Genomic DNA, 19,198 nt, shown 5'->3' with positions numbered 1-19,198 from the left:
AACTAGGAATTGGGCTGTCACTTGACCAAGATTACACCAACCATTAGGCATTGAATTTAAAGTGTACTCACAGATGTAGACGCAAAAATGGAGAGGGACTGGGTAGGATGATATATTGTGGGTATCCCAGCTCCTTAATAGAAATGTAGAAAAGTAGAAAACAGGAGCAGAGGCTAGACTATTTGGCCAACTGAGCCTGCTTTGCCATTCATTCACTGATCATCCAATTCAGTGTGCTGTCCCTGTTTTCTCCCCATTTCATTTGGTTTCTTTAGTCTCAAGAACTATATCGAACTCCTTCTTGAAAATATTTAATATTTTGGCTTCCACCACTTTCTTTGACAAAGAATTCCAGAGGCTTCCCATGTTCTGGGTCACAACATCTCTCCACCCTAAATGGCTTACATCATATGTTAACTCTGACCCTAGTTCTGGACTCCCCATCATTGGGAACATCCAACTAAACAAAGTTACAAAGGACAAGCACTTTGGCTATGCAAACACATGCCTTTTTAAACTTAAAATCTTTTGCACCAACACAGTCAATATCCCTCTATTCGCTGCCTGTTCATTTATCTTTCAAGATGCCTCTTAAACTTCATTCTGTATTCCCCTCCACCACCTCCTCTGATAGCACATTGCATGCACTTAGCACCCACGATGTAAAAAAAACCCTTCATATCTCCTTTAACTTATGCCCTCTTATCTTAAACATATATTCCCTAGTAAGTGACCTTTCTACCCTGAGAAAATGATTTTGATTATCCAGTCCATTCAGCCTTCAAACATTCAAGTGAAAACAGTCCAAGTTTGTCCAATCTCTCCTCATAACTAATACTCTCCAAACCAGATTACATCCTAGTAAACTGTTTATGCACCCTCTCCAAAGCCTCCATATCCTCCTGGTAGTGTGGAAATCAGAACTGTGCACAATATTCCAAATGTGGCTTAACTGAAGTTCAATATAGCTGCAACATGACTTGATAAGCTTTATATTCTGTGTCCTGACCGAAGAAGGTAAACATGCTATATGCCTTCATGACCATCTCATCCACTTGTGTGGCCACTTTCAGAGAACTGTGGACCCGTATGCCTAGATTCCTCTGTATGTTGATACTACAATAGATCCTGCCATTTACTGTATACTCTCTCCTGCATTAGATCTTCCAAAATGCATCACCTCTGATTAAACTGCATCTGTCATTTCTCCACCCAACTCTCCAGTTTATCTATGTCATGCTGCATCTTCTTGCAATCCTCCTCACTATATGCATCACCCCCAATCTTTGTGCCATCTGCAAAGTTACTGATCAGACCACCTACATTCTCCTCAAATCATTTATATTTATATATTACAACAATGGGGCTCTCAGCACTGCAGAACACCACTGGTCACAGATCTCCAGTCAGAAAAACACCCTTCCATTGCTACTCTCTGTCTTTTATGTCTAAGCCAGTTCTGCAACCATCTTACCGGATCATTGCAGGTCCCATGTATCAGCCTGCCATGAGATGCCTTGTCAAACACCTTGCTAAAACATCCAAACAGACAATATCTACCAACCTGCCTTAAACAATTATCTTTGTCACTTCCTCAACAAAACTCATGATTTGGAGATGCCGGTGTTGGACTGGAGTGTACAATGTTAAAAATCACACAACACCAGGTTATAGTCCAACAGGTTTAATTGGAAGCACACTATCTTTCGGAGCGATGCTCCTTCATCAGACAATCACCTGATGAAGGAGCGTCGCTCCGAAAGCTAGTGTGCTTCCAATTAAACCTGTTGGACTATAACCTGGTGTTGTGTGATTTTCAACAAAACGCAATCAAGTTTGTGAGATACAACCTGCCCCACACAAATTCATGCTGCCTATTGCTAATAAGTCCACATTCTTTCAAATTTGAGTAAATCCTATTTCAAAAAATGTTCTCCTACACTTCCCTTACTACTGACATAAGGCTCATGGGTCTGCAATTTCCTGGATTATTTCTATTGCCCTTTTTAAACAAAGGAACAATGTTGGCTGATCTCTAGTCCTCTGGGACCTCTCCTATGACTAAATAGGATACAAAGATTTTGTACAAGGCTCCAGCAATTAGAATGCCTCCCTCAGCATTCAGGGATGGATCTAATCAGGTCTTGGAGACATGTCTACCTTAATGCATTTCAAAATGTTCAATACCTCCTTTTTCATATTGACATGCTCTAGAATATCAACATACCACTCCTGAGACTCAACATCCTCCATGTTCTTCTCTTTTGTGAACACCAATGCAAAGTATTCATTAAGGATCTCACCCACTTCCTCCTTCTGCAGGAATAAATTCCCTCCTTTGTTCTTGAGTGGATCTACGCTTTACCTGGCGACCCTCTTGCTCCTTATGTATGTATATATAAAAAATGCTTTAGAATTTTCCTTAATTCTGGTTGCCAATGATATTTTATGGCCTGTTTTAGCCCTCCTAATTCCTTGTTTGAGTTCTTTCCTGCTATATTTGTTTTCTTCGAGGGCTCTATCCATCTTCAATTTTCTAAAACTTACGTATGCCTCAGTTTTCTTTTTGACTAAGCTCTCAATTTCTCTTGCCATCTGAGGTTTCCAAATTTTGCCATCTTTATCCTTCATTTTCAGAAGAACATGCTGGTCCTGAACTTTAATGAACTGGCCTTTAAAAGATTCCCACATACTAGATGTGGATTTACCCTCAAACAGGTAGCCCAATCTACATTCCTCAGTTCCTGCCTAATTTTGTGATTGTTAGCCTTCCTGCATTGTCCAAATCTAGTCCTGTTAGAACGGTTTCTGTGCCTATGAGTTCCCCCTCATTTTTCTAAATTCTGATGAAGTCAGTCTTAACTAATCTAGGATCTCTTCATACATCAGTCCTGCCGTGGTAATCAGTCTGCATGGTGCTCCCCCAATAGCCAGGACATCCTACCTCAGATAAGTAGACCAAAAAATACATGCAATACTTCAAATGTGGTCTCACTAGGGCCCTGTACAACTGCAGCAAGATATCCCTGCTCCTGTACTCAACTCCTTTCGCTGTGAAAGCATACACCTATATATTTTCAGCAGCTGGTGTACAAGAACATGCAGGTCTTACTGCAGCTCCCCCATTTCCAATCTAGATATTTTTAATCAACTGGTCGAGAGATGTTATGACAAAACTTCTGGAGCAGATGGGACTTGAACCCAGGTCTCCTGGCACAGAGTGATAGATATAACCACTGTACCACAACTGTCTTTCCTTTTCCAATCTATCAACAAGCAGACAATAATCTGTATCCTTGTTTTTGCTGTCTTCCCACCTTCCTCTAGTTAGATCCAGACAGGAAGACTCAAGGATATTCTTCATTTCCAAAGACAAGTGAGACAATTAAGGGCCATATTCAGCCTCCCTTGGTATTTAACTAATGGTGTATGAAATGTCCTGGCAGGTAACCTTCAGGCATGTTTGGCCAGTTGCTCCCTAGCCATGCCTTCAAGAACAGCTGGACCTGGAGTGAGATTGTCCTCTGACATTCAAATTGACCCCTTCATCTTGAGAAAGGCAGGCAAACTCGTATGAAAATTCACCTGTGCACACAACTATGAAATCCTTGATATTCTATGTTTTAATTCATGTATTATTGAGGTAAAATAGTTACACTGCATTATCTCACATTATTGTTTTATGTTTCCATCAGCAGTACCTCACACTCCCTTATAGCATTTATTCATCTATATAACGCAATAATTAACATGTGAATATAACAACCCTTAAGGGAAAATCAAGACATAATTCTGACATCTTTAGTGCAGAAAAACATTCAAGATTCATATAATCAAGATAGTTTAAAGGCTGATGCAAGTGCCACTGGAATCAATGCTATTTTCTTGCAGATTTCTCTCAATTAATGAATTTACAGTATATTGCACTTGTTTGTTACTATAGAAGATTAAACTCAGTGTGCTAAACTATTTAAAATGACATAATTATCTTTAAAAATATCTAAGGATCTGGAATATTTCATAAAACTCAAGGCTGACTTAACAGTTTGTAGAATTAGAGGGTGAAAAGCTTCAGAACATCAGGTGGCAAATTACCTTTGCAAGGCCTCCAACCTCCAAGTAGAAGCAGATAACAAACACATTCCATGTCACCCAGAGGACCATCCAGATGGCATACTTTGGGGAAGAGGAAGAAAAGAGGAAAACACTTTGTAAAATGACTGATTTGAAGATGATGTAGCTTAAACAAAATAAAGATATTGATGCAAGTAAATATAATTGTGTGAATTAATTGTCAATATTTCATGTATAAAACTTTGTACAGTATATATAACAAGATGTAAATATAATAATCACTGTTGTGGTTCTGTTCACCAAGCTGGGAATTTGTGTTGCAGACGTTTCGTCCCCTGTCTAGGTGACATCCTCAGTGCTTGGGAGCCTCCTGTGAAGCGCTTCTGTGATGTTTCCTCCGGCATTATAGTGATTTGTATCTGTCGCTTCCAGTTGTCAGTTCCCACTGTCCGCTGCAGTGGCCGGTATATTTGGTCCAAGTTGATGTGCTTATTGATTGAATCTGTGGATGAATGCCATGCCTCTAAGAATTCCCTAGCTGTTCTCTATTTGGCTTGTCCTATAATGGTAGTGTTGTCCCAGTCGAATTCATGTTGCTTGTCATCTGAGTGTGTGGCTACTAAGGATAGCTGGTCGTGTCATTTCGTGGCTAGTTGGTGTTCATGGATGCAGATCATTAGCTGTCTTCCTCTTTGTCCTATGTAGTGTTTTGTGCAGTCATTGCATGGGATTTTGTACACTACATTGGTTTTGCTCATGCTGGGTATCGGGTCCTTCGTCCTGATGAGTTGTTGTCTGAGAGTGGCTGTTGGTTTGTGTGCTGTTATGAGTCCTAGTGGTCGCAGTAGGCTGGCTGTCATTTCAGAAATGTTTTTGATGTATGTTACTGTGGCTAGTCCTTTGGATTGTGGCATGTCCTCATTCCGTTGTCTTTCCCTTAGGCATCTGTTGATGAAATTGCGGGGGTATCCATTTTTGGCGAATACATTGTATAAGTGTTCTTCTTCCTCTTTTTGCAGTTCTGGTGTGCTGCAGTGTGTTGTGGCCCTTTTGAACAGTGTCTTGATGCAACTTCGTTTGTGTGTGTTGGGGTGGTTGCTTTCGTAGTTTAGGACTTGGTCTGTGTGTGTGGCTTTCCTGTATACCTTTGTGGTGAATTCTCCGTTAGGTGTTCTTTGTACTATCATGTCTCGGAATGAGAGTTGGTTGTCCTTTTCTTCCTCTCTAGTGAATCGGATTCCTGAGAGTGTGGCGTTGATGATCCAGTGTGTGTTCTCTATTTCTGTGTTTTTAATGATTACAAAGGTGTCATCCACATATCTGACCCAGAGTTTGGGTTGAATTTGCAGTAAGACTGTTTGTTCTAATCTTTGCATTACCGCTTCTGCTACGAGTCAAGAGATGGGTGAGCCCATGGGTGTGCCGTTGATTTGTTCATACATTTGGTTGCTGAATGTGAAGTGTGTTGTGAGGCACAGGTTTGAGTATGCAGTCCTTGTTGATAGGTTCAACGTCCTGTTGTCTGTTCTGTATGTCCAGCAGGTTGGCGATTGTTTCTCTGGCTAGGGTTTTGTCGATAGAGGTGAACAGTGCCGTTAGATCGAATGAGACCATGGTTTCTTCCTTGTCTATGTGCATATTTCTGATGATGTCCAAGAATTCCTGTGTTGATTGTATAGAGTGTCTGGATCTGCTGATCAGGTGTTTCAGTTTCTGCTGTAGTTCTTTAGCCAGTTTGTGTGATGGTGTCCCTGGTAGTGATACTATGGGTCTGAGTGGGATGTCTGGTTTGTGCACTTTAGGTAGTCCATAGAATCTGGGGGTGTTGTTGCTTTCAGGTTTCATTCTTTGTAGGTCAAACGTGGTTATCTGTCTGTTTTTTTTGTAGGTTCCTCAGTGTGTTATTTATCCTATTGGTGAGCTGTGGGATGGGGTCAAACTCCCTCTTTTGGTAGGTGTTGGTATCTGTAAGTAGTTGTTGCGCTTTTTGGATGTAGTCGGCTTTGTCCAGGATGACCGTCATTCTGCCTTTGTCTGCTGGTAGTATGATTATGTTCTTATTGTCTCTTAGTGATTTTAGTGCTTCCCTCTCCTTGGTGTTGAGGTTATGTGTTTGTCTTTTCCTTGTTATCAGAGGTACGATACTTTGTCTCACTGTGTGTTGTGTCTCTTCTGTCAGTCCATTGTTCCTGAGTGTGCATTCTAGTGCTACTAGGAAGCGGCAGATACAAATCACTATAAATGCTGGAGGAAACATCACAGAAGTGCTTCACAGGAGGCTCCCAAGCACTGAGGATGTCACCTAGACAGGGGACGAAACGTCTGCAACACAAATTTCCAGCTCGGCGAACAGAACCACAACAATGAGCACCCAAGCTACAAATCTTCTCACAAACTTTGAATAATAATCACTATTAAAGAGAAATCTATCTCATGATGGCACAATAAGCTTCCAATACCCTTTTTAAACAGGATTATATTGATTTAAATACTCTTACAATTTTGTGGACATTAATTATGTATTAAAAACATATGGAACTCTAACTAAATTTTTTTGAAATTTCACACAGACATTTGCCTTATTCTCAGATATAAACTTTGCTTTTTTAACTGCTCCCTGTGAAAGTGATGCATTTGTGCAATATTTGGTAATGTTTCACAGCCAAGGGTCAAATAAAATCTCATATTGCTGTGTTAAGCTGACCTGTTGTTATATCACAAGCTTTCTTGTGATTTAATAAACTTCAGATGGAGTATAATAAACTTAATTAGGTTAAAACAAACTACAACACAATACATTAACAATAAATAAATATGAAAGTAGTAATAATTACAATTAGCAGATCAATATTAACTTATTTCGCTATTCCTATCTTTGATGAGAAAAACAATAGGAAGCATTACTGTGCTTAAACTCAAACTATAATTGAACATCACATATTGCCCCTTGATGACAACTATCAGCCTTGGTATTAAGTTTAATAACTCAGGTCCTAACTACCATGACAATTCCCTTGAACAGTTGATAATGGCTGTGCTTATGTCATTTACACTTCCTCTGCAACCATTTCCTGGTTCTTTATTGTCCCTTTAATATCCTTAATATGGCCTTGTTTTATTTTCCTTTATACTATTGACTAACTTGAGATACTGACTGCCTTATACCACAGAGATTCTGGGGATAAAGTTTCATGGTCACAGTCACCTTCACAGCCACTGGTCAGTTTGTCCTTGCTGGGCTTTGAAGTTGCTGCTCTGGCTGCAGCAGGTGGCAGATTTCACTGAGATCATCTGACTGAATTGCTGATGGTTGACATTTTATTTGTTGAATTTCAATCCGTGAAGTGCCCATTTGGATAAACCCTCAGCAAGAAACAATTCACAATTGATACCTAGGTGCACACCACACATACTATGGAAACTATGCTATCAGACAAAATTTGAGCAAGCAGATTATTGCCATACAGATACATACTTCTGCTGCTTGTACGGCTCTGGAGCAGCTCTGTAATGTATGGCAGAGAAAATATCAAGAATTCTGGTGGTCTGCAGTATGCTGCATCACTTGCCATCATGACAATACAACCAGCTATATGTTGAGATGTTGAAGAGCAAAAGCAGAAAGAGGAGAAAAGTTGTAGGTATTTGGCAAAGCCCTTGTGACCTGGGCTGTCCATGAAAAAAAATCAATTCTGCTATCATTAAAAATAAGCATAGAGTCATACAGCAGTGAAACTGACCCTTAAGTCAAACCAGTCCATGCCAAAAATAATCCCAAACTAAAATAGTCCTACCCACCTGCTCCTGGCCCATATCCCTCCAAACCTTTCCTATTCATGCAACCAACCAAATGTCTTTTAAACGTTGTGATTGTAATTGTACCCTCATCCACCACTTCCTCAGAAAGTTCAGTCAACACTCGAACCACTCCACAAGTGTGCCACACCTTATCTTACTCCACCCTGTCACTTGCTATCACAGTATTTTCTTGCCCACGTTGCAAAAATAAAAGTAACCAAACATAAGAATTATAAATCATATAAAAATTAATCGTTCCATAATACAATGAAAAACATTAACCAATTACTCCTGTGGCAGATCATTATCTCCAGCAATGTGTGGAGATCTTTCTGGAACAGTACATTCTCAGTCCTACCAATGAGGGAGTTGTGCTGGATCTGATTTGAGGAAATGAGGTAGGTGAAGTGGAGAACCTCAGAGTTGGGAAGTATCTGGCAAATAGTGATCATAATATATTAAGGTTCAATATAAAGTTAATTTGGGATGAAATTCAGTCAGTCAATCTATCAGATTCTAGACTGGTTAAGGCAGATTTAGGGATCTAAAAGATGAACTAGAGCAGGGTGATTTGAAATGCATTTTGGTGGATGAAACAGTGGATGAAAAATGGAAGACTTTCTAAAGAGAGACAAATAGGGTATATGCTAGGTACATATTTATGATAAATAAATATCTATGAGAAATAAATAGAGGATCCACAACTAAAGAACCCTGGATGACTAAGGATATTGATGAGAAAATAAGGAAGACAACGTGGCATATGAATCATACCAGAATAATTATAGTAATAGAATTTAGAAAGAATATCTCAAATGCATTTGAGGCTAAGGTTGAAATAAGGAAGGCTAGGAGGAAGCATGAGGAAAGGATGGCAGTCTGCACTAAAACATACAGCGGAAAGATTGAGGGAGGACCCATTGGAAACAAGCAAGATAAGCTGCTCACTGAAGCAAAGGGTATGACAGAGATACTATATGAGTGCCTTGCTTCTGTTTTTACCAAGTTAGAAGATGGTGACAATAGCCTAGTTGAGCATGTCAGTGTTCAGCAGCTGAGCAGTACAGTGAGAGATAAAAGAAGAGGTGCTAAAAAACTTGTAGCACTCCAGGATGAGAAGTCACCAAGCCCAGATGGGACAGATTCGAGATTGCTGAGAGAGCTGAGAAGAAAATTGTGGAGCCATTGACAGAAATTTTTCAGGTCTCTCTGAACACAGGATTAGTTTAGAGGGACTGGAGGATTGTAAATGTGACACCATTGTTTAAGAAAGGGGCGAAGGATAACTCAGAAACTACAGACCTGTCAGCTTGACAGCAATCAGGGGATAACTGATGGAGGCCACATTACAGGATACAGCAAATGTACATTTAGAGAAAATAAATTAATACTTGACAGTCAACGTGGCTTTGTGGAAGGCAGATCCTGTGTGACAAATTTGTTTGAGTTCTTTGACAAAGTGACGGGGGTAGTGCTGTGGATGCTGTATATTTGGATTTCCAGAAAGCACTTGATACGATGCCAAATGGCAGATTGGTTGGCAAATTGGAAATGTTTGTGATTGATGGATGCTTGACAGCATGGATTAGAAGTCAGCTAAAAGATAGGAAATACGGGTAGATGTAGATGGGCAGCTATTTCACCACCTGCAGTTTCCAACTCAGACAGTGTGTGGCAGGAAAAGTGATTCGGAAAATCAGGTATACAGATATGATCGTCTAGAATGGTTGAACCTTACTATTGTCCACCACATCATCAATAGCTGCTACAATGATAGCAAGAACTATCTTCTTCATGGGATAGGCACTTGTCCTCTCTCAGCAACTACTACTGGCATCTGTGTGGCACCACATCCTAAAAGATAGAGGGGATTGTATGAGTGAGTGGATACAATGAGCCTGGTGATGTTGCTGTCCTGGTTTAAAAAGCAGGAGGTACGTTCAGTCTGTGAGATGACGTGTGAAGCTTCTGGGTCATTGTTTGAGACCTATGCAAAATAACTGCTCACTCCATATCTAAAATAATCTTATTTGCCTATGTTGCCATGTCACAATGTTGGCACAGGATAATTACTGGTACTTTACAGATGTAACATTTTGATCTTCTAAATCTGTACTCCTAAATCCTTCAGCTGCAATGCTAGTTATTATATCTCACACACAAATGCAGATTAAAATAAAAATCATTACCATTCTGGAAAATGATGATAATCATTGTCAGTAATTTGCATTTTATATCAAATTTGTTTCTTTACTCAAACACCTGCTAATCTTGTACTGTCATGCAGACTTTAAAAATTTAAATAAGGCTTTCCATGGGTACCAGCTTCAATAGAATAACTGCTTCAATAAATTATTAATTTTGTATTTGTGCAAATATTCATCATATTGTCAATAGATGAGTAACTCTCATTCAAAATGCAAATTTGAGAAAAAGGTGTTAAACCAGATATTCCATGGTGAATTTCCACATAATATAATAAAAATCCTAGCACAGGACAGTTAAATCATATTCTAATTTGGCTACTAAATATCCATGAAGTGAACGTGACCACATAGTTCAACGATAAACTAGCTATGAACTGGCTCAAGTCTAGCAGTCACAGATAACACAATGCTTCAAAAATTCAATGCATGTCGTAATTCCCTAATATCAAGATGGAAAATGACATATCGTAATGAAGCCAAAACTGTCAAGGTGCATCATCATTACTGCATAAAACTGACAGTAACAGATGGCATATAGAAAAATGCAGTTAAACACTACTATATCCAAACTTTGGTGTCAAAAATATATTTGCACCTCCGTAAGGTGCATTGATACCATCTTTGCAAATGCAGTTAGTGTTCTTTCACTGTCACTGGGTTATAATCCTGGAATCCCCCTTTTAACAACACATGGTTATATCCACTTTGGATGAACTGCAGCAGTACAAGAAGATGCCTCATCACCACCTTCTCAAGGGCAATTGGTGATAAATAACAAATGCCTGCTTTGCCAGAAATGTGCAAATCCCAGGAAAGAATAAAACAAGCATAGAATCAGTGAATTGATATGAAACTGGACATTTTATTCATTACTCTTGCTAAAAACCCTGTCAAAGTGCTAAGCCTTTTGAATGACTCAAATTTTTAATGGTGTCCTAAGGCATAATTAATGTTGACCTTCAGCTGGTCTAGGAAAGTCAACTTTACAAATATAGGGCATCATTTTACCAGAATAATTTATAAAAAATTAAATGGTTTTTAGATTTTACAGAATTTTTAAAAGTTTGTGATTGCCCTCACTTCTTCCCCCGATTTCTGCTTGTGGATTTTCTGAGTGCTGTTTCCTTCCCCATTTCTGCTGCCTGATGAAGAAGCGGCGCTCCAAAAGCTAGTACTTGCAAATAAACCTGTTGGACTATAACCTGGTGTTGTGTCATTTCTGTAAAGACCTCCAGCCTACGATACTGTATTAATGCTCACTGTGGTTGAGTTAAACTTATCATTTCTCACATTCCTTGCATTGGAATTTTTCTGTGCTTTTCCAGCATTATGCAGCTTTTCTCTGTCTCGGCATGGTGCCTAAGTGGGCCTTGAAATTCCTTGCTTCCTGCTTTCTGTTACTGCTGAGTTTCAGTTCATGTCTTTCCCCAACTTCTATGATTGGGATGCTAGGGTAGTTTCATTCTTCACCTGCAGCTTTGTATTACCATTGCATTTCACATCAGAAGTCTCTTGCGACTTGCTTCCAGTTCCTTGGGTCTGGTTACCATTTCCACAATGTAAGACAGTCAGGTGAGTGAATATTAACAGGCTTTATTGAACATAAATATATACAAGGTATGGTAACAGAGGTAACATCCACATTCCATGTAATCTGAAATTGCTATGTATAATTAATTATTTACATGTTCAGTAGCTATTCATGGAAAATCAGTATGCACAGACACAGGTATCATTGATGGCAAGGTTGCTGTGCACAATGGGCAAGAACACACCTTTTTTCAGTTGTTACCTCCAATCTAATAGTCATTCTGAGCTGCACAAAGTAATATTTCAATGGTGCAGCTGCATTAAGAAATGTTCAAAAACAATATATTTAACAATCTGAACAACCTTGGATGCAAATATGTGCAGTTAATACAGCACTTATGCACTAATCGGATATCTTAGATGCATTGCAAATTTTATCCTTCAAGCTCCAACAAATATACTGTTGGCCTTGCACTCCATGTCACACACTTTCTTGCAATTTCTTCTCGGTGAGACTTTATATTTGATTTCTTGCAATTACTGACTTCCTACACTCATGTTTTCTGAAGCTGAATGGCTTATACGAAAATTTATTCTAACTGATTATAGAGTTATAGAGATGTACAGCATGTAAACAGACTCTTCGGTCCAACCCGTCCAAGCCGACCAGATACCCCAACCCAATCTAGTCCCACCTGCCAGCACCTGGCCCATATCCCTCCAAACTCTTCCTATTCATATACCCATCCAGATGCCTTTTAAAATGGTGCAATTGTACCAGCCTCCACCACTTCTTCTGGCAACTCGTTCCATACACATACCACCCTTTGCATGAAAAGTTGCCCCTTAGGTCTCTTTTATATCTTTACCCTCTCACCCTAAACCTATGCCCTCTAGTTCTGGACTCCCCCAACCCCAGGGAAAAGACTTTGTCTATTTATCCTATCCATGCCCCTCATAATTTTGTAAACCTCTATAAGGTCACCCCGCAGCCTCCAACACTCCAGGGAAAACAGCCCCAGCCTGTTCAGCATCTCCCTTTAGCTCAAATCCTCCAACCCTAGCAACATCCTTGTCAACCTTTTCTGAACCCTTTCAAGTTTCACAACATCTTTCTGATAGGAAGGAGACCAGAATTGCACGCAATATTCCAACAGTGGCCTAACCAATGTCCTGTACAGCTGCAACATGACCTCCCAACTCCTGTGCTCAATACTCTGACCAATAAAGGAAAGCATACCAAGTGCCTTCTTCACTATCCGACCTACCAGCGACTCCATTTTCAAGGAGCTATGAACCTGCACTCCAAGGTCTCTTTGTTCAGCAACATTCCCTAGGACCTTACCATTAAGTGTCTAAGTCCTGGTAAGATTTGCTTTCCCAAAGTGCAGCACCTCGCATTTATCTGAATTAAACTCCATCTGCCACTTCTCAGCCCATTGGCCCATCTGGTCCAGATCCTGTTGTAATCTGAGGTAACCCTCTTCGCTGTCCACTACACCTCCAATTTTGGTGTCATCTGCAAACTTACTAACTATACCTCTTATGTTCGCATCCAAATAATTTATGTAAATGACAAAAAGTAAAGGACCCAGCACCAATCCTTGTGGCACTCCACTGGTCACAGGCCTCCAGTCTGAAAAACAACCCTCCACCACCACCCTCTGTCTTCTACCTTTGAGTCAGTTCTTTATCCAAATGGCTACTTTTCCCTGTATTCTATGAAATCTAACCTTGCTAATCAGTCTCCCATGTGGAACCTTGTTGAACATCTTACTGAAGTCCATATAGATCACATCTACTGCTCTGCCCCCATCAATCTTCTTTGTTACTTCTTCAAAAACCTCAATCAAGTTTGTGAGACATGATTTTCCATGCACAAAGCCATGTTGAATATCCCTAATCAGTCCTTGCCTTTCCAAATACATGTACATCCTATCCCTCGGGATTCCCTCCAACAACTTGTCCACCACCGAGGTCAGGCCCACCAGTCTATAGTTCCCTGGCTTTTCTTTACCGCCCTTCTTAAACAGTGGCACTATGTTTGCCAACCTCCAGTCTTCCGGCATCTCACCTGTGACTATCGATGATACAAATGTCTCAGCAAATTGTAATGGATTAATATGTAAGTTCCATGATTTTCACTATTTTCACACAAATCTATGCTCAGACAAATATAAACCAACAAAGCTCTTCAAAACTATTTTTGGGAGATGTTTGCCATTTTCTGTTCAACCTTTTTAACTGAAGTAACTGATTTTTTCTGAACAAATCAAGACATGACTAAAAATTATTTATTTATAACAGTCACTAACATGACTAAGTAAATTGAAAACCTCATTCCCAACAAAAATTTTGTTCATCACATTTCAGGCATGATATTTTCAGTGTCATGTTGCATATATACAGATTCATTTTTGCAAATTAGTTGAAATGATAAAGGTAACAGGGCAAAAAGTGGACTTGGTTGTGTCATCTGCATAACTGAGCTAATATTTTCCTGTAAAGGTGAAAGGTGGAATGAACAAGTCAGAGAACCCTAGGTGTGAAGGGATGTATAAAGGATTGGATAGGGTAAAAAAAGTTTATGGCAGACACAGAGCTTAAAGCAGCAGATGTCTTAGAGGAGTATAGGACGTTCAGGGAGTTACTTTAAAGAAATCAGGAGAATGAAGAAGGGACTTGATAAAACACTGATGGGTAACATTAAGGAAAATCCAAAGGCATTTTATAAGTTTGTTAGGGGAAAGAATGACTAGAGTAAGAGTACAGCTCATTAGAGACCAAAGGGGCAATGTGTGTGTGGACCCAGGAGATATAGTTAAGTTTTAAATGAGTATTTCACAAAAGAGAAAAGGACAATGTTGGTATACAAATCAGAGAGGTGGATTGCAATATACTTGAACAAATTAGCATTGAAAGGGAAGAGGTATTAATGGTTTTATGAGGCTTGAAAGTGGATAAATCCTTAGGACCTGATTAAATGTATCCTAGGCTGCTGTAAGAGGGAAGGGAGGAAATCTCAGGGGCTCTGACAGTAATGTTTAAATCCAATTTTGCTACAGGTGTTGTGGCAAAGGAGTGGAGGACCGCTAAGGTGGTTTCATTATTAAAGAAGAATGGTGGTAATAAGCTAGCAAATCAAAGGTCAATGAATTTAACATCAGTAGTAGAGGAAATTTAGAAACATAGAAACTAGGAGCAGGAGTCGGCAAATTTGACCCTTTGAGCCTGCTCTGCCACTCATCATTCAACTATTGGAAAAACTCGGAGTGACAGAATTAATCTCCACTTGGGAAGGCAGGGATTAATCAAGGATAGCCAGCATGGTTTTCTCAGGGGAAGAGCATGCCTAACCAACTTGATTGAATTTTGAGGAGCTATCTCGGTGTGTAGATGAAGATATTGCAGTTGATGTAGTCTTCACTGACTTTGGTAAGGTTTTTAATACGATCTCACATGGAGACTGGTTAAGAAGCAAACAGCTAGTGGGATCTAGAGCAATTTGGATCCAAAATTGACTTTGTGGCAGGGAGCAGAGGGTAATGGTTCAGGAGTGTTTTTGTGACTGCAAGCCTAGGTTCAGTGGTGTAACACAGGGGTTGTTGCAGGATTCCTTGCTGTTTGTTGTGTACATTTATGGTCTGGACATGAATGTGGGAAGTATGATTAGTTAATTCACAGGTGTTATGAAAATTGCTGGTGTGATAAATAGTGTGAGGAAAGCCTTAGACTACAGGTCAGTATAGTTAGGCTGGTCAGATGGTCGAACAGTGGCAAATGGAAGATAATCCTGAGAAGTGTGAAATTATGCATTTTGCCAGGGCCAACAAGGGGAGGAAGTACAATCATAGAGTCATACAGTATGGAAACAGACCCTTTGGTCAATGCCAATTATAATCCTAAACTAAACTAGTCCCAACTATCTGCTTGTCAGCTCCTCGAAGGTACACTGGATGAGAGGGACTTTGATGCGCTTGTCCACAAGGCCATAAGACATAGTGGCGGAAGTAGGCCGGTCAGCCCTTTGAGTCTGCTTCACCATTCAATGAGATCATGGCTGATGTGATAATCCTCAACTCCACTTTCCTGCATTTTATCCAAAACCCATGATGCCCTTACTGATTAAAAATCTGTCTAATGTAACTTTTAATATAATTAACAACCTAGCCCTCTGCAGTAAAAAAATCCACAGATTCACTACCTTGTCCTGATGCCATCAGGACAAGTAAATAAGCTAGTTGAGAAGGCATATGGGATACTTACTTTTATTAGTCAAGTCAATGAATACAAGTGCAAGGAGATTACGATTCAGCAATAACCTGCTCAGTGATGCCTAGTTTGGGTTCCACCAGAGCCATTTAGCTCCTGACCTCTTTACAGCCTTGGACCAAACATGTACAAAAGAGCTGAATTCCAGAGGTGAGGTGAGAGTGATAGTCCTTGAGATCAAGGTTGCATTCACCCGAGTGTAGCATCATGGAACTGTAACTAAACTGGGATCAATGGGTATCGAGGGAAATCTCTCCCGTGATTAGAGACCTGACACATAGGAAGATGGTCATGGTTGTTGGAGGTCAGTCATTTCAGCTCCAGAAAATCTCTAGAGTTCCTCAAGGTAGTGTCTGTGGCCCAAGCATCTTCAGCTGCTTCATCAATGATCTTCCCTCCATCATAAGGTCCAAAGTTGGGATGTTCGCCAATGTTTCCATAATATTCAGCACCATTCATGATACCTCAGACATTAAAGCAGTCCATGTCAAAATGCAACAAGATCCAGACTTTGGCTGACAAATGGCAAATAACATTCCTGCCACACAAATGCCAGGCTATGGCCATCACCAATAAGAGACAAACTAATCACCACCCCTTGACATTCAATGGTGTTACTCTCAACATCCTGGAAGTTATCATTGATCAGAAACTCAACTGGACACACCACCTAAATGCAATGGTTACAAGACCAGGTCAGAGGCAGGGAATACTGTGGCGAGTAACTCACCTCCTAACTTCCGAAAGTCTGTCTACCATCTCCAAGGCACAAGTCAGGTGTGTGATGGAATACTCCCCATTTGCCAGGATGAGTACAGCCTGAACAACACTCAAGAATCTTGACACCATTCAGGACAAAGCAACTACTTGATTTGCACCACATCCACAAGCATACACCTCTTCCACCACTGATGCTCAATACCAGCAGTATACACTATGTACAAGATGCACTGGAGAAATTCACCAAAGATCCTCAGACAGCACCTTCCAAACCTACAACCACCTCCATCTCGAAGGACAAGGGCAGCAGATACATGGGAACACCCACTACCTTCAAGTTCCCCACCAAGCCACTCACTGTCCTAACTTGGAAGTAGATCAATGTCCCTTCACCGTTTCTGGGTCAAAATCCTGGAATTGCCTCCATAATAGCTTTGCGGGTCAATCCATAGCAGGTCAACTGCAGTGGTTCAAGAAGGCAGCATGCCACCACCTTCACAAGAGCAACTAGGGATGGGCAATAAATGCCGGCCTGCCAGTGATGCCCACATCCCACAAAATAAATGAAAAAAAAGATGCAGCTATACACATTGTTAGTTCAGCCACAGCTGGGATACTGTGTGCAGTTCTAGTTGCCACATTATAGGAAGAATGTGGTTGCACTGGAGAGGATGCAGAGGAAATTTACCAGGATGATGCCTGGGCTGGAGTGATTCAGTTATGAAGAGAGATGAGATAGCTGGAGTTGGTTTCCTTAGTAAAGAGAAGACTGAGGAGAACATGATTGAGGTTTACAATGTTATGAGGCCTGATGAAGGGCTTTTGCCCAAAACTTCAACTCTCCTGTTCCTCAGATGCTGCCTGACCCGCTGTGCTTTTCCAGCTCTCTAATGTTATGAGGGTTACAGGCAAGGTAGATAGGAAGAAACATGGTAGAGTGGTCAATAACTGGGAGCACAGTTTTAAGGCAAGGAGCAGGAGGTTAAAAAAAAAGGTAAAAACAATCTAGAGCGTAGTGGGTACCTAGAATATTGTAGAGGCAAGAATCCTCAAGACAATTGAGAAACATTTAGGAAAACACTTGAAACATCAGCATGCAAGGCCATTGTCCAAAAGCTGGAAATTGAGATTAGAATGGATAGATACTTATTGACAGGTGCAGACACAATTTTATTTTCTCTGTGCTGTAAAAACTGTATGACTCTCTAAGCCTGTTACGATAAGCAGCATTCGTTTTGGTATTTTGTAGCAACACCCTGATTAACTTTTCATGTTGTTCAAACTTCTGAGGTAATCAAAGACAGACTGGGTAGCTTTTAGGACCAAAGTGATGGCCTCTGTCCATTCATGTGATATATAGTGATAAATGATCTGATTGGGGTAGCCATTATTCTGCAGGATGGCTTTGATGCGTCCTATTTCACTATTAGATTTGCATGGTGAACAAGTAACTTTAGTCCTATTTATGAAGTTGATGATAAGACCAAACTTGTAGCGCACTGAATGGCAATGCGTATAAAGTCCAACAAAGGTAGATTTGCAGTAGCCACAAGTAGGAAAATCCTTGGTCCATTTCTCAACTAAGATATCAAGGAAAAGGAACTAATTAGATTCCTCCCTGAATGGTGAGTTTGAGTGCCTGTTAAGACATAAGGAAATTCTTGCAAGCAGTTGAGGCTTCAAATATAGTTAAAAATAGTTAAAAATGCTACCTGATTCAAACACAGCATTTACTGATAAGAAATACGTAATAGGTAGGAGATTAGGCATCATTCCATTCTCAACAACTTACAAAGTTGCCTGCAAGAGCTGTGCCCAGTGGAGATCCCACAGATAATATAATCTATTTGGGCATACAGTGTGTGAATTACTGAGTTCAGAAGTTTAGTGAATATGATTACACAATGACAGCATTTCTTAATCATCATTGTATTATGCTGAATTGGTACATTGGTGAATTGGCAAGAAATTCAAAAACAACCAATCAGGAGTGGACCACGACAATCGAACAGGTCATCACCATAGGACAGAATAGAACCACATACAGAAAGAGAACAGTACTACAAAACAAAATGACGAAGCTAACCAACAGCAGAGAAGACAAAATGTCAGAAACCTGGGTAAGAAATGTTTCCAGCAGACAGCTTACAGACACAGAAAAGTCATACTAGCCAAGGGACTCAACTACAACCACAGGGACACAGAAACAGCTGCACTACAATGTACACTTAGAACTAACAGACTAACCAAAAGAGACACACTAAATAGTCTGACACACCATTGTACCCCTTCTAACAAAGAAAAGACAAATGAACAACCTCAACATCAAAGAGAGAGAAGCCCTAAGAATAGTAAAAAATAACAAGAACATAACCATGGTACCAGTGAACAAGGGCAAAATGACAGTATCATGAACAAGACTGAACATATTCAGAAAGCAGAGAAACTACTTGCAGATATTGACACCTTCCTCTAAAGGGAGTGTGACCCCACACCACAGCTAACCAATAGAATAAATAACACACTACGGAACCTTCAAAAAAATGGACCAGTAACCAGAACTGACCTGCAAAGGATGAAATCAGAAAGCAATAACA

General features: G+C 40.1%; 1 protein-coding gene across 5 annotated transcripts in view; it reads right to left on the bottom strand.

Moving 5' to 3' along the window:
* Nucleotides 1–19,198, bottom strand: part of nkain2 (sodium/potassium transporting ATPase interacting 2) — a 512,436-nt gene that overhangs the window by 267,541 nt on the left and 225,697 nt on the right. For all 5 annotated transcript variants that reach the window (XR_011954528.1, XR_011954527.1, XM_072555972.1 and 2 more), the window contains exon 3: nucleotides 4,096–4,176. Coding sequence is in view for 3 of the 5 variants with exons in the window: in XM_072555972.1 (XP_072412073.1) it covers nucleotides 4,096–4,176 (81 nt within the window). In the remaining 2 variants the exon portion in view is untranslated. The remainder of the gene's footprint in view (nucleotides 1–4,095; nucleotides 4,177–19,198) is intronic.

This window comes from Chiloscyllium punctatum, chromosome 3, assembly GCF_047496795.1.
Source record: "Chiloscyllium punctatum isolate Juve2018m chromosome 3, sChiPun1.3, whole genome shotgun sequence".
NCBI lineage: Eukaryota > Metazoa > Chordata > Chondrichthyes > Orectolobiformes > Hemiscylliidae > Chiloscyllium > Chiloscyllium punctatum.
Note: the sequence above shows the minus strand (reverse complement) of the source record. Positions and strands in the feature narration are given on the sequence as shown.